We start from the raw sequence: 14164 nt of genomic DNA on the forward strand, positions 1-14164 counted from the left end.
GCACCTCCCATGTTTCAAAAAGATTGGACTAGGGGGTCTAATTCTATAAGCCCCAAAAGCAGGTATCCCTATTCTTCATTATTCCAAATGGAGGGAAGGCATTTAAAAGACATGCAGTTCCTTTAAATGTGATCGCCAGAACTCCCTTCAGAGTTCAGTCATGCTTGTTATACCCTTGCTCCCGACTTTACCCCCAAAGTCTTCAGATATTTCTTGAGTCAGACCTGGCAACCACATGCTAAGTTACTATCATACAAAAGGCATTTGGTCTTGACATTTAGAGGCATGTTTGTAGATAGAGTTTTGTGCGGCTTCCAGTTCTGAAAATATCTGTTCTGAAAAAATGTAAGAGAGAGAGAAGGAAATGGGGGCTGGAGGATGGGAATTACCTACCAGGTGAATTCAATATATTTGTGTTTAATTTCTTCTTTTTTAAGGTGACCTTGGAGAAAGTATTGGGAATCACTGTATCAGGAGGCAGAGGACTGGCCTGTGACCCTAAAAGTGGTCTTGTTGCCTATCCAGCTGGGTGAGTCATTTAAAGGTGTTTGTAAGTTATTTCATGCTGTCAGCCTAAAGGTACAGTTTATGCCAAATGTAGTGGAGTGATGCATTTTATAGGAGTCTAATAATGCTTTCCAATTATGGTGAATGTTGGCTGTGTTGATTTAAATTATTGCTAGAAGGAGCACTCTTTGCTTGTCAATGTTAATGAAATTCTACTCTGTGGTTCCTTCCCTTCTGCTTCCTGTTCTCAGCTAAGCATTAATTCTACTGCATTTTTATAGTTGGATTCCATAGCATGATCAGACATAAAAAATGAGGTTAATTTCAAAATCACAGTGTTGTAGAAGCTGCTCTGTAAGAATATCGAGTAGCCTTGTGGTTCGTGGTCCAGCTTCCACTTGTGTGAAAAGGGACACACAACTAGTGGTGGTCTCTAGTTTTCCTTAGCAGAACCAAACCAATTATTAGGTCACAGAGCCAGTTTTAGTGAGGGAGCCTATTAGAGCTACTTTGGAAGTAAATAGTAGTGAGCAAACCATGTTGGCTTGTTCCCTGTAAATGTCATGAGAAGATTTTTGCCACACCTTCTCTAAGAACTAATGAGTGCTCCCTATGCGATATATGTGAGATAATCTTCTGTTTGGGTGGATTTACATTAATAGAAATTAAGGTGCTCATTGCATCATGGAGACATGTCCCACTAGCCTTTCTTATCCACACTATCAAGGTCTCCAGAATAGGAATGAGTGTAGAACAAGCTACCTTCAGCAGCGCTCTGTTCTCTGCAATTATCTTGGGTGAATAAAATGGAAAGGCAGAATGTTTTGAGAAACTGAATCTTATTCCATGAACATATTGGATTGTGCACCTCCATAAGAATAAGGGGCACAGGTCTAAATTGGAAAGTGCAGATAGGCATCTAGTTAAATCTGATTCAGATGTGTCTAAATTTCAAGGCATTTACTATGTTTAGTGTAGTGTAGCTAATTGAATGATAACTTGATCAATTGACAAAGGGGAAGTGGGCCACTACTTAGCAATGTTTTAGCATTAGTTTTTGGAAGTATATGTAGATGAATATAATTAATCTGCGCTTTGAGGAAACTGAGTCTGGTTTTTGCTGCAGGTTTGGTAACAATATTACCTCTTGAGGTGGGGGTAGGGTTGCCAGTGGAATTTTTTAAAAAATGAGAAAAGGGTAATGGCATAAGTTTTGGAAAAACTTGGAAGTTATGCCAGTCCTCTCTAAGAATTGTGAAGAATGGTGTAGTTTTTAAGCAATTCCTAGAGAGCTGTGACATCACTTCCAGGTTTCCACAAAAGTGACATATCTGTGTTGCTGATGGCTGCCTGCCATGTCCCTGCCTACCCAGTCTTTACTGGCTGCCAGTCTGGAGTATGGCAATCCCAGGTGTGAAGGAGAGGATAGTTCTGGCCTTTGTCATTGTTAAACTTGTTATGAACATAAGAACATAAGAGAAGCCATGTTGGATCAGGCCAACGGCCCATCAAGTCCAACACTCTGTGTCACACAGTGGCAAAAAATGTTATATACACACATACACTGTGGCTAATAGCCACTGATGGACCTGTGCTCCATATTTTTATCTAAACCCCTCTTGAAGGTGGCTATATTTGTGGCCGCCGCCACCTCCTGTGGCAGTGAATTCCACATGTTAATCACCCTTTGGGTGAAGAAGTACTTCCTTTTATCCGTCTTAACCTGTCTGCTCAACAATTTCATCGAATGCCCACGAGTTCTTGTATTGTGAGAAAGGGAGAAAAGTACTTCTTTCTCTACTTTCTCCATTCCATGCATTATCTTGTAAACCTCTATCATGTCACCCCGCAGTCGACGTTTCTCCAAGCTAAAGAGTCCCAAGCGTTTCAACCTTTCTTCATAGGGAAAGTGCTCCAGCCCTTTAATCATTCTAGTTGCCCTTCTCTGCACCTTCTCTAACACTGTGAACAGTTTTGAAGCCAGTCTGACAGGTTTTCATTGTTTTTTGAAGCACATGATAAGCTTATGCTCAGGTTCTTGGCAATCTTTAATTGGCATGCATTAAAAATAAATACTGTGAGATTCTATCAGATGCTGGCAGCCCCAAAAGGGATCTCCTCAGAAGCCAGGAGTCTGTTGGATGACTTTGTTCCTGATAAGTTGTAGGGTCTGTAGGGTCTGTAGGGTCTGTGGGACTGATATAAGAAAGGTGATAGTAGCAAGGGTTTTAGGATTTAGAGCCTCATTGTGTTATCTGGTTTACCTAATTTCTACTGTAATTATTTCAAAGATTTCTTTAAAAAGCCTAGTCTGAATCTGACATTTTATCCACCACAGCACAATGGGTTCTTTTAGAAGTTTGATCTGCCTTTAAAAAGTAGATTTGTCCCTGAAATGCTGATGTTTGCAGTTTTGCCTTAAATTTCCAAGGAGTTCCGTAGCTGAAACCTCTGTAGATGGTTTGTGGGATCTGAGGAATTCTAAGTAGAAGCTGAAATAAGTTTGATAAGATTTGCTGGTGTTCTGAATGTATGTGGATTTGTCTTTCCAGAGACAGGAGAAAGGGAAGCCTTTTGCTTTAAAGTGAAATCTGGTGTCCCTTGCTGTTGTCTTGGGAGTGGTGGATAACTGGCATGTTTCTGCTGCAGAGCTCTTTCATTTGGGTGGGTTTGATATGTAGTGATATGGAATGCTTCCCTCAGTGAATTCTTTTTCTGTGATATAACTCAGCTTTCAGACTATGTATTGCTGCTTATTCCCTGAAAACAATATATTTTGAGGTGTAATGAAAAAGTGAATTTTTTTGAATACTTACTGTGCATTTATCAAATGTTTTGAATTTTGTTTGCATACATCTAGAATGCAGCAAGCTGCAGTCAAAATGTAGCCTCTTCACTGTTAGAAGGCAACGTTTAAAACAAACGATGCCTCCTTTCACTTAATTCTGATATGTCTGTTTTCTGTTAGGACTATAGGAATTCTTTTTATTCCAGTTTGATTAGATTATGAGGTGGCTTCATATGTGTCTTATCTTTTAAGGGACAATGAAGTCAAGATCATTGTAATCAAATGTGAAGAAAGCAGACAAAATTAAGATTTTTAGAAATTTTCAGCTGGCTAATATATATATATTTACAAAATCTACATTCCGCCTTTCTGCTCTCACAAAGGCCTCTACAGTGGCTAATAAATTAAGTTATGCATAAAATAACATTTTAATACCAACCCAAAAGTATAACACATCTTTAAATCAATTAAAACTAGGATTGTGTTGGAAGTGTAGAGATAGATGGTACCTTTTACCATACGTGGTGATCTTGCAAAAAAAAAAAAAAAAAACAACCTAGCAAAATTGGATGGAAATACATAGAACATTTAATAATAAAAATTAATTTTAATATGTCACCAGTGAATGTGTAAATTTTCTATGCTACCAATGAATTTGTAAGGAATGCATGAATTGCTCATACGTGTTAACTGCATTAAAAGTGGTATTTGCAGCTTAGTGGAAAATCAAGGGTTGCTCAACTCTTGAGAATTGCATAGACTAGATGCAAGATTATGCAGATCTTCTTTGTGGTCTCTGTGCTTCACACCCATGGGATAGAGCGCCTGCGCTGACCCCCGAATCGGTATCTGAAAAGCCCGGGATTTTTCCGTGCTCGGCGCCAATGGGCATGCGCAGGCGTCCCAGTACGCATGCTCACCGGCGCCAGCGCGGGGATCCCGCCAGTTCCTTTCTGACTGCTGCGCGGAGAGGTTCACCTTTCGTGTCCCCGGTCGGTGAGATATTGGTTTTTGCCTTTTCTCAAGTATATAGCCTGTTTGTTGTTCTCCCTCAGAGGTTGTCGGACATCTCTGTGGGTTATTCCTACTGTTTCTTCAGGGAGGCAGGAAACATTTTTTTCACCTTCCTGTTGGCGCCTTCGGAATAACCCTGCCCCCAGTTTTGTTCCTGCCTCTACAGGGAGCAGCAGCACAAGGCTAGGCTAGGCTAAGCCTTTTTTCTCTTTTTCTCTTATTCTTTCCCTTCCATAGCTATTTCTCTTCCTCTCCTTTCTCTTTCCCTGCGCTGGGTAAAGGCAGCAGAGGGGATCAGTTTGGGCCACTTTAGAATGGCCTGCAGCAAGGACGGTTTTCTTTCGGATGAGGAGGGAGAGTCGCACGCCGCGCCTCTCGTGGTGGCGAATTGCATCGAAGGTGCCGACTCGCCTTCGCGGCTTGCTCGCGCCCTTCCCAACGTGGCCGCAGACGATTCGGCTGCCAGCGCCAAGAAACGGCGCGTAATGGAAGCCCCGACTATGTGCCTCGGGGCAGCAGCAATCAGCGGCGGCCATTTTGGAAGTGCGGGGCATAGCTCTCAGACCTTCCAACCCCCAGGAGCAGGCACTCCAAAGGCTCGGAACTACCTGCAGCCACGAATGGAAGGCTTCCAGGATGGAGGTAATGTATTAAGGAGCAACCCTCTGGACCCAGAGGCTATGCTCTTTATTAGGCGAGCTATGAAGGAGAAAATGGGATCGTTTTGCGCCCGAATGGGGCTTCTCCCACAGGGACCAACCTTTCCCTTAGATCCTCCCCGCTCCTTCTCCTGGCCCACCAAGGCAGCTTGAAAGGCCCCATTACAGTCTTCCCAGTCCCTAACTATTGAGCCTGAATCTATAGCATCTGGCTCTGATCAGGAGGATAGGGAAGAGGGGGAATGTTTCTCAGAGGAGGAACAGGAGGAGGTTAAAATACCCGAGCAGGCTAGTCGTTTCTTCCATCAGGAAGATTACCAGTTTTTGCTAACCAAGACACTTTCAGCATTAGAAATTGAGGAGGGGCCCATTGATGAGGAAGCCAAGGTAGCTAAATCAAAGAAGTTTAAGTCCAGAACCAGCAGAAATACTGAGTTCTTGCCAAGGGGGGAAACTTCTGAACAAGTATTCCCATTTCCAGAATACTTTGAAAAGCAGGTTAGAGTGGAATGGGAAAAGCCAGCTTCCCTTAAGCAGTTCCCTCACTTAGTAAAAAAGTTGTACGCACTTCCTGCTTACACTAATGAGTTATTACAGGCTCCAACTGTGGACAGTCCAGTAGCAGCTCTACAATCCTCGGGCCTGGTATCGGAGGATGGCCAGGGTTCTCTTAGAGATCCTCTGGACAAAAAAGCTGAGGCGACCTTGAAAAGGCTATACGTATCTGTGGCCATGATCGTGAAGGCATCCTCTGCGGCCTCCCTGGTTTCCAGGGCGCCATTGTTTGGGTACGTAACTTACTCCAGATGTTACCAGAAGACAACAGACGTATGTTAGAGGGCGCCTCACGCATTCTTAAGGCAGCGTCGTTTACGGCTGACGCAACCTTAGATATCCTAACATTTGCCTCCAAGGCAATGGCGTCCACTACGGTGGCTAGACGCCTCCTTTGGCTTCGGGCTTGGCAAGCTGACTTTCTCTCTAAGTCTACAGTGGCAGCATACCCTTTTCAGGGGGATCGTCTCTTCGGGGATGCTTTGGATAAGATCCTAGTAGAGACTAGGGATAAAAAGAAGGCCATGCCCAAATCCATTTGGAGAAATGAAAAAAGGGGCCCTCAGTCCTTTCGGACTCAGCATTCCTTGGCCAGATGCCGCACCGATTCAAAAAAGTTGAATTGGGAAACGCCAAAGAGCTCCTTTAAGAGAGGTTCATTTGGCTCCAAATTCAATCGAAATAACTTCTCCAAAATGGACAAGCCCGACCGAGAGGCCAAGTCCAAGCAGGCATGACTACAACCACATACCGGTGGGAACTCGACTACTCCATTTCGCAGCAACCTGGGAAGCCTCTCAGGCAGATCAATGGTCTTTAGAAATTGTACAAGAGGGGTATTCAATAGAGTTCCACCGCATTCCACCAGACAGATTTGTCAGATCACCTACCCCCAAGCAGGGTCACAAACGTCTCATTACTACAAAAGCAATCCAGCACCTTCTCGACATTCAAGCAGTCGAACCGGTCCCGGGGTCGGAGAAGGGGAAAGGTGTGTACTCCATTCTTTTCACCATACCCAAGAAGAATGGCGACTGGAGGGCCATCTTGGATCTCAAGTTTCTGAACCGCTATATCAGGGTACGTCATTTCAGAATGGAAACCTTGAGATTCATTATGGACTCACTTTTGACAGGGGAGTACCTCACCTCCATAGACCTGACTGAAGCTTATCTTCACATACCTATCCACTCTTCTCATCGTCGTTTCCTAAGGTTTGTGGTACTGAATCAACATTACCAGTACAGGGCCTTACCCTTTGGCCTGTCAACAGCGCCCAGAGTTTTCTCCAAGATCTTAATAAATCCAATAGTACAGCTGAGAAAGCAGGGGGTCCACATTCACCCCCACCTGACGACCTCTTAGTCAGATCCAACAGCAAAGAGAAATCTCTTCGGGACACAGCTCTGGCCATTCAGTGTCTTCAGTCGCACGGGTTCATGGTGATCATAGCAAAGTATTCACTTCAGCCGAGCCAGAGGTTGGAACATCTAGGAGTGATGATCGACTCCACGTGCAACTTGCTATTTCTGCCTCTGTCCAAGGCCAGGACCATCAGGGACTTGGCTATCAGGGTCATCCAGAGCCAATCATCACGACTAATGTTGCTTGCCAAACTAATGGGACTATTGATTTCGACCATAGACATGATCCAATGGGCCAGATTCCATTCCAGACCTCTTCAAATGTTCCTAAGGCCTTTTCAACTTCAGATCATGGAGAGAAAGGAGATAAATCTGATAATTCTGTTAACAGTCAAGAGGAGCTTACTATGGTGGACAGACTTGACTCATCTTTGCCAGGGCAAACTGTTCCATCCTCCCTCATCCCTAGAGCTGTTCACAGATGCCAGCCTGGGGGGGTGGGGGGCCACTCTTCGGGACAAACCAGTCCAAGGCAGGTGGTCACAACCCGAGGGTCTGCTTCCCATCAATCTCCTGGAAGTCAGAGCCATACGTCTGGCTCTGGTTGCCTTCAGGGCACAATTGTATCAGAAACACGTTTTCATCAGAACGGACAACATTACAGCCAAGGCATACCTGAACAACCAAGTGGGTTCCAGATCCTCGCAGTTACACAAGGAAGCATCAAAGATTCTAACATGGGCAGAAAAGAATCTGGCCTCTCTAAGGGCGGAACACATCAGAGGCCAAGACAACATACAGGCAGACTGGTTAAGCAGACAGGCTATTTGCAAAGGGCTCTCAGCACAAGTGTATTCGATCTCATATGTCAACGTTGGGGTCAACCAGAAGTGGATCTATTCGCTTCCGACACAAACACAAAGCTACCAAGGTATTTCACCAGGTTCTTCCATCCGGAAGCCGAACAGACAGACGCGTTGACAGCTCTATGGCCTCCAGGTCTCCTGTACGCGTTTCCCCCAGTCCCTCTGGTTTCTCGAGTTCTGCGGAGAGTGAGAGTTCTGCAGGCGGAAATCATCATGGTAGCTCCCTATTGGCCACGGTGACCGTGTTTCTCAATGTTGACAGAGCTATCAATAGGCCTTCCGCTGTCGCTACCAGTGTCTCCCGACATGCTCCATCAGGGTCCGGTGTGGCACCCCGACCCAGAGTGGTTTCACTTGACCACGTGGAGATTGAGCGGGAAACCTTCAGAAGTTTAGGCTACTCTTCTGAGGTGACGGACACTATGCTAGCGTCAAGAAGACCTTCCACCATTCGTATATACAACACAACTTGGAAGGCCTTTGTTCGCTGGTGTTGTAGAAAAAAGGTCTTGTCGCTTACTCCTTCCATTGCAGAGATACTAGCGTTTTTACAGGAGGGCCTAGAGTCCAGGTTAAAACCAGCTACGTTACGAAGGCAGATAGCTGCCCTGTCCACCGTCTTACCGGTCATTGGAGGGTACAAGCTATCGCAACATCCACACATCCAGTTATTTTTGCAGGGGGTCAATTTAAAGTCACCTCCGACAGTCCATCGTTTTCCATCTTGGCGCCTCCATACTGTTTTATCAGCTCTTACAAAGAAGCCATTTGAACCTCTTCAAGAGGTGGACTTAAAATGGGTTCGAATGAATACTCTCTGCTTGGTAGCCATAACGTCTGCACATCGAGTTTCGGAACTGGGGGCGTTATCAGTGAAGGCTGGTCTTTGCGTGTTCCATAAAGAAAAGGTGGTTCTGCGCACAGATCCTTCCTTTCTTCCCAAGGCTGTTTCTAAGTTCCATCGTACACAAGAAATCTACCTACCCACATTTTGTCCACATCCCAAACACCCAAAGGAAGTCGTTTGGCATACCTTAGATGTGCGCAGAGCCTTAAAAATTTTCATCCTAAGATCCGAGTCGATTAGGAAAACTGACTATATGTTCATCAACATCTCTCCTCCCAGAGCTGGAGATAAGATGTCCACTTCGTCAATTAGTGCAGTTCTAAAGGCCTGTATCAGTGAAGCATATAGGGCATCAGGGTTGCAAATTCCTAGAGGAATTACGGCCCATTCCCTTAGGAGTGCCTCTACAAACGCGGCACTGCTGAATCGCGCGTCAGTGGAAGAGGTATGTAGAGCTGCTACTTGGTCCTCTCCATCTACATTAGTAAGACACTATAAGATTCATTCCATGGCATCAGCAGATGCAGTATTTCGGAGAAAGGTATTACAGCATGTTCTGGGGGAGGCCAGCGATGAAGACCCACCCAACTAAAGGGGGACTGCTCTGGTAGGTCCCACAGAGATGTCCAACAACCTCTGAGGGAGAACGGCCCATTGGACTTACCGTGAGGGGTCCTTCTCCTCAGAGGTTCGGAGGACATCTCGCCACTCCCAAATTTATCTTCATCGCTTATATCTCATTAGGTTCTACTTACTTCAGCTTTTCTCCCTTGTACTGCATTACTTTCAGTACTATCGGAGTTCAAGGTTACAGTTTATATTGTAGTATACGTTGTTAGTTGTGTTTATAGTCCTTCTAGTTAGAGGGAAGACGATACTGCTTTCGGAGTCCCACAACTGAGGGCGGGATTATTCCGAAGGCGCCAACAGGAAGGTGAAAAAAGTGTTTCCTGCCTCCCTAAAGGAACAGTAGGAATAACCCACAGAGATGGCCTCCGAACCTCTGAGGAGAAGGACCCCTCACAGTAAGTCCAATGGGCCGTTTTGGAAAGGGTGTTGAAAGACCTGAGTCAGATTGCGGTGGCAAGAGAAGAAGTCCTACAACTGATAAACAAATTAAAAACTAATAAATCACCAGGTCCGGATGGCATACATGCAAGAGTTCTGAAAGAACTCAAAGGTGAACATGTGGATCTCCTAATAAAAAAAGTAATCTTTCATTGAAATCTGCCTCCATTCCTGAGGACTGGAAGGTAACAAATGTCATCCCCATCTTTAAAAAGGGTTCCAGAGGAGATCTGGGAAATTACAGGCCAGTCACTCTAACTTTAATACCAGGAAAGTTGGTAGAAACCATTATCAAAGACAGAATGAGTAGGCTCACTGATAAACACAAGTTATTGAGGAAGACTCAGCATGGGTTCTGTAAGGGAAGATCTTGCCTCACTCTAACCTGTTAGAGTTCTCTGAGGGGGTGAACAAACATGTGGACAAAGGGAACCCAATAGATGTTGTTTACCTTGACTTCCAGAAAACTTTTGATAAAGTTCCTCATCAAAGGCTTCTTAGTAAACTTCAGAGTCATGGAGTAAAAGGACAAGTCCTCTTGTGGATCAAAAACTGGCTAACTAATAGGAAACAGAGAGTGAGTATAAATGGGCAATCTTCACAGTGGAAGATGGTAAGCAGTGGGGTGCTGCAGGTCTCCGTACTGGGTCCCATGCTCTTTAACTTGTTCATTAATGATTTGGAGTTGGGAGTAAGCAGTGAAGTGGCTAAGTTTGCAGATGACACTAAATTGTTCAGGGTGGTGAGAACCAAGAGGATTGTGAGGCACTCCAAAGGGATCTGTTGAGGCTGGGTGAATGGGCGTCAACGTGGCAGATGAGGTTCAGTGTGACCAAGTGCAAAGTAACGCACATTGGGGCCAAAAATCCCAGCTACAAATACAAGTTGATGGGGTGTGAACTGGCAGAGACTGACCAAGAGAGATTGGGGTTGTGCTAGATAACTCACTCAAAATGTCAAGACCATGTGCGATTGCAATAAAAAAGGCCAACGCCATTCCGGGAATTTTTAGGAAAGGAATTGAAAACAAATCAGTCAGTATCATAATGCCCCTGTATAAATCAATGGTGCGGTCTCATTTGGAATACTGTGTACAATTCTGGTCACCGCACCTCAAAAAGGATATTATAGCATTCGAAAAAGTGCAAAAAAGGACAAGTAGAATGATTAAAGGTTTGGAACACTTTCCCTATGAAGAAAGGTTAAAACGCTTGGGGCTCTTTAGCTTGGAGAAACGTCAACTGCAGGGTGACATGATAGAGGTTTATAAGAGTATGCATGGGATGGAGAAGGTAGAGAAAAAAGTCCTTTTCTCCCTTTCTCACAATACAAGATCTCATGGGCATTCAATGAAATTGCTGAGCAGCCAGGTTAGAACGGATAAAAGGAAATACTTCTTCACCCAAAGGGTGATTAACTGCCACAGGAGGTGGCGGCGGCTACAAATATAGCCAGCTTCAAGAGGGGATTGGATAAAAATATGGAGCAGAGGTCCATCAGTGGCTATTAGCCACAATGTATTGTTGGAACTGTCTGGGGCAGTGATGCTCTGTATTCTTGGTGTTTGGGAGGGGGGCAAAGCTGAAGGGCTTCTAGCCCCAATTGTGAACCTCCTGATGGCACTTGTTTTTTTTTTTTTGGCCACTGTGTGACGCAGAGTGTTGGACTGGATGGGCCATTGGCCTGATCCAACATGGCTTCTCTTATGTTCTTATGACCTCAATGGCGTATAATACTGTAGAGTTAACCCTCCAAAGCAGGTATTTTTGTTGCCTGGTAATCAGTTTTAATTCTGGGAAATCTCTAGGTCCTGCAACCCTACTTTTGGTCTTTGTGAAGCAATTGGTACCTTTGTGGTGTAGGTGACAGTGGACAGGAAATGTGTACAAAGTGCCTGCCTGAATAAGTGTTTATGCATTGTGCTTAACTATTTTGTGAAGCTGATACAAGTTGCCACTGTCAAAAAATCGCTTTGTGTTCAAGGTTATGCTTGTGCTTGTTATAGGCCCAAAGCACACAAAAGAAACAGTTTTCAAGCCTAATTGGGTTGCAAGGTCAGTTTGTTTTATTATCTTGTTGTACTTCCTTGACAGAGTGCAAAAAACCCCTTGGCATAGCTATTTTGCTGGCTTTTGGGGGTTTTCATTCTGAACCTTTTTTCCCATTTGGCAGAGAGCAGAACTTGCTGAATACTGAATTGATGTGCATTTTGCTGGCCTGGGTAGTGCAAAATGTGCTTGGCTCTGCATGACTGCCTTCCATGCAGCTCTTACATCTGCTTCAGTTCTAGTCATCTCCATCTCCAGATAACTCTACTTGATGCTTCAGCATATACTTGGAACTGCTAATACAGGGCAGTCCTGAGGTTTAACTCTTCTGCTGTTCCAACCTAAAAGCCTAAGTTATGAGACAGATCTCTGTTTGAAATAGGGTTGCCAGTTCCCTTTGTCTTGCTGGCAGGGGGAATTAGGGGGCATTCCAGGAGTGAGCAGGGATGTCCCTGGTGTGCTGATGCCATCTGGAAGTGATGTTGTCACATCCAGCCCCCCTGTGGAGCAACTAGCCAAGAGGCCAAGGCAGAGGGCCTGACCCAAAGACCACTCACCAAGCCTGGGAGCAAGGAGCAAGGCTGGGAGCATGGAAGACATTCCTGGAATGAGGAAGATGGTGGCGGAGAACCTGGGCAAAACTAGGAGCTTGGCAGGCAGTGGTGAAGGGCAGGAGGACCCCTCCAAACTGCCAAATCATGCTGGGGATGGGGAGCAGTGGTGAAAGTGGCACACCAATAAGGAGGCTGGCAGGAAGCAAATGTGGAGGTGTCGGGCCCAATCACAAGGAAGAGTGAGGACGGGTTGAGAAGAAGGCTGGCGTTGGAACTTGGCAGGGATTTGTCAATGGAAGGGGAACTTGGGAGACAGACAGGATGGTGAGCAAATGAGGAGCCAGAGCAGGGGAATCAAGGGGGTGCCTCAAAGGATGGCTGGGAAGGAGGAAGACCGATGGGCCTGTCCCTTCCCTTCTCTTCTCTTCCTGTAGAACAAAGTGTGGGCTTGGGAAAGAGGATCAGAAGAACGGGAGCAGCCCTGACAGATGCAATACCTTTTCCATGTGATGTCAGCATGGGGGTGGGATTTCCCCCAAAGCCCCAAAACTGGGGGAGTCCCTGCCTGGACCTGGGGAAATGGCAACCCTAAAAGCATCAGACTTAATATCAACAGATCTGAACAGGGCTCAAATTCTTAACATTCATAAGAAAATCACACCAAAAATACGTTGTTTAATTTTAATTTTATTTTTGTGTTTAATTGAAGATTAAAGTTGTGTCCTGTTTTGCAAACCTTTTTGCTTCTGTTTCACATTGAAATATTGTTGGACCAACTTTTAATAGAAAAATACATGTGTAAATTTGGTCTCTTCTTACACAATTATCAAATACAAAGTGGACAATGAAAGGGTTTGGATATTCAGTCACAAACTGCACTAAGAAATTTCTTCCAGGCTTGTTAGGGCTAGAAAGTCTGCCTCTCCCATTTTTAGCTTGACATATATGTGTCCCTATAGAGCAGAGGTCCCCAACCCTTTGGAGTTTGTGGGCACCTTTGGAAATCTGAGACAAGGTGCTGGCCACAACTACAAAATGGCTGCTGCAGGGGGTGGAGCCACCACAACAGGGAGTGAGGTTGTTGTTGTTGTTATTGTTGTTATTATTATTATTATTTTGTTTATATTCTGCCCATTCCCCTGTAGGGGCTCAGGGCGGAGCACAACATAATAATAAAATTACAATAAAATCATATAATAATAAAAGTCAATTTCAGTATTCAATAGACCAAAATAGCCCAGCAGAACAATATGATGAGATGGTGCAGCAGGACAGTGCAGCAAATCAACACAGCAAGATAGTACAGTAGGGGAGGCCAACTGATCTAATGTGTTGATGCCTGCTGCCGCACCCAAAGACCTGGCGGAACAGCTCCGTTTTACAGGCCCTATGAAAGGCTAGCAAGCCAGGTAGGGCCCGGATCTCTATAGGGAGCTGATTCCACCAGGTTGGGGCCAGGACCGAGAAAGACCTGGACCTGGTAGAGGCAAGACGGGCATCTCTTGGGCTGGGGACAGTCAGCCTATCTTGGGATGCTGAGCGAAGTGACCTCCAGGGCATATACAGGAAGAGATGATCCCGCAGGTATGCTGGTCCTAGGCTGCGTAAGGCTTAGAAAGTCAGAACTAACACCTTGAAATGGACCCGGTACTCTATGGGCAGCCAGTGCGGGCCATGGAGCACCGGCTGCATGCTCACCCGTATAGGTGATGCAGTCAGCAGGTGAGCTGCCATGTTCTGCACCCGTTGCAGTTTCCAGATCAGTTTCAAGGGCAAGCCAGCGTAGAGCAAGTTACAGGAATCTAGTCTGGAAGTGACTGTTGCATGGGTCACTGTGGCCTTGGGGGGATAGATATGGTAGATACGGTGCTAGCTGTCTGATCTGCTGTAGATG

At 45.2% G+C, this 14164-nt stretch overlaps 1 protein-coding gene across 2 annotated transcripts in view; it reads left to right on the top strand.

Annotated features, from left to right (window-relative positions):
- Nucleotides 1-14164, top strand: part of MAPKBP1 (mitogen-activated protein kinase binding protein 1) — a 216215-nt gene that overhangs the window by 66279 nt on the left and 135772 nt on the right. For both annotated transcript variants that reach the window (XM_060263107.1, XM_060263106.1), the window contains exon 3: nucleotides 438-529. In XM_060263107.1, the coding sequence (XP_060119090.1) occupies nucleotides 438-529 (92 nt within the window). The remainder of the gene's footprint in view (nucleotides 1-437; nucleotides 530-14164) is intronic.

The sequence above is a fragment of the Heteronotia binoei genome, chromosome 21 (genome assembly GCF_032191835.1).
Source record: "Heteronotia binoei isolate CCM8104 ecotype False Entrance Well chromosome 21, APGP_CSIRO_Hbin_v1, whole genome shotgun sequence".
Classification (NCBI taxonomy): Eukaryota; Metazoa; Chordata; class Lepidosauria; order Squamata; family Gekkonidae; genus Heteronotia; species Heteronotia binoei.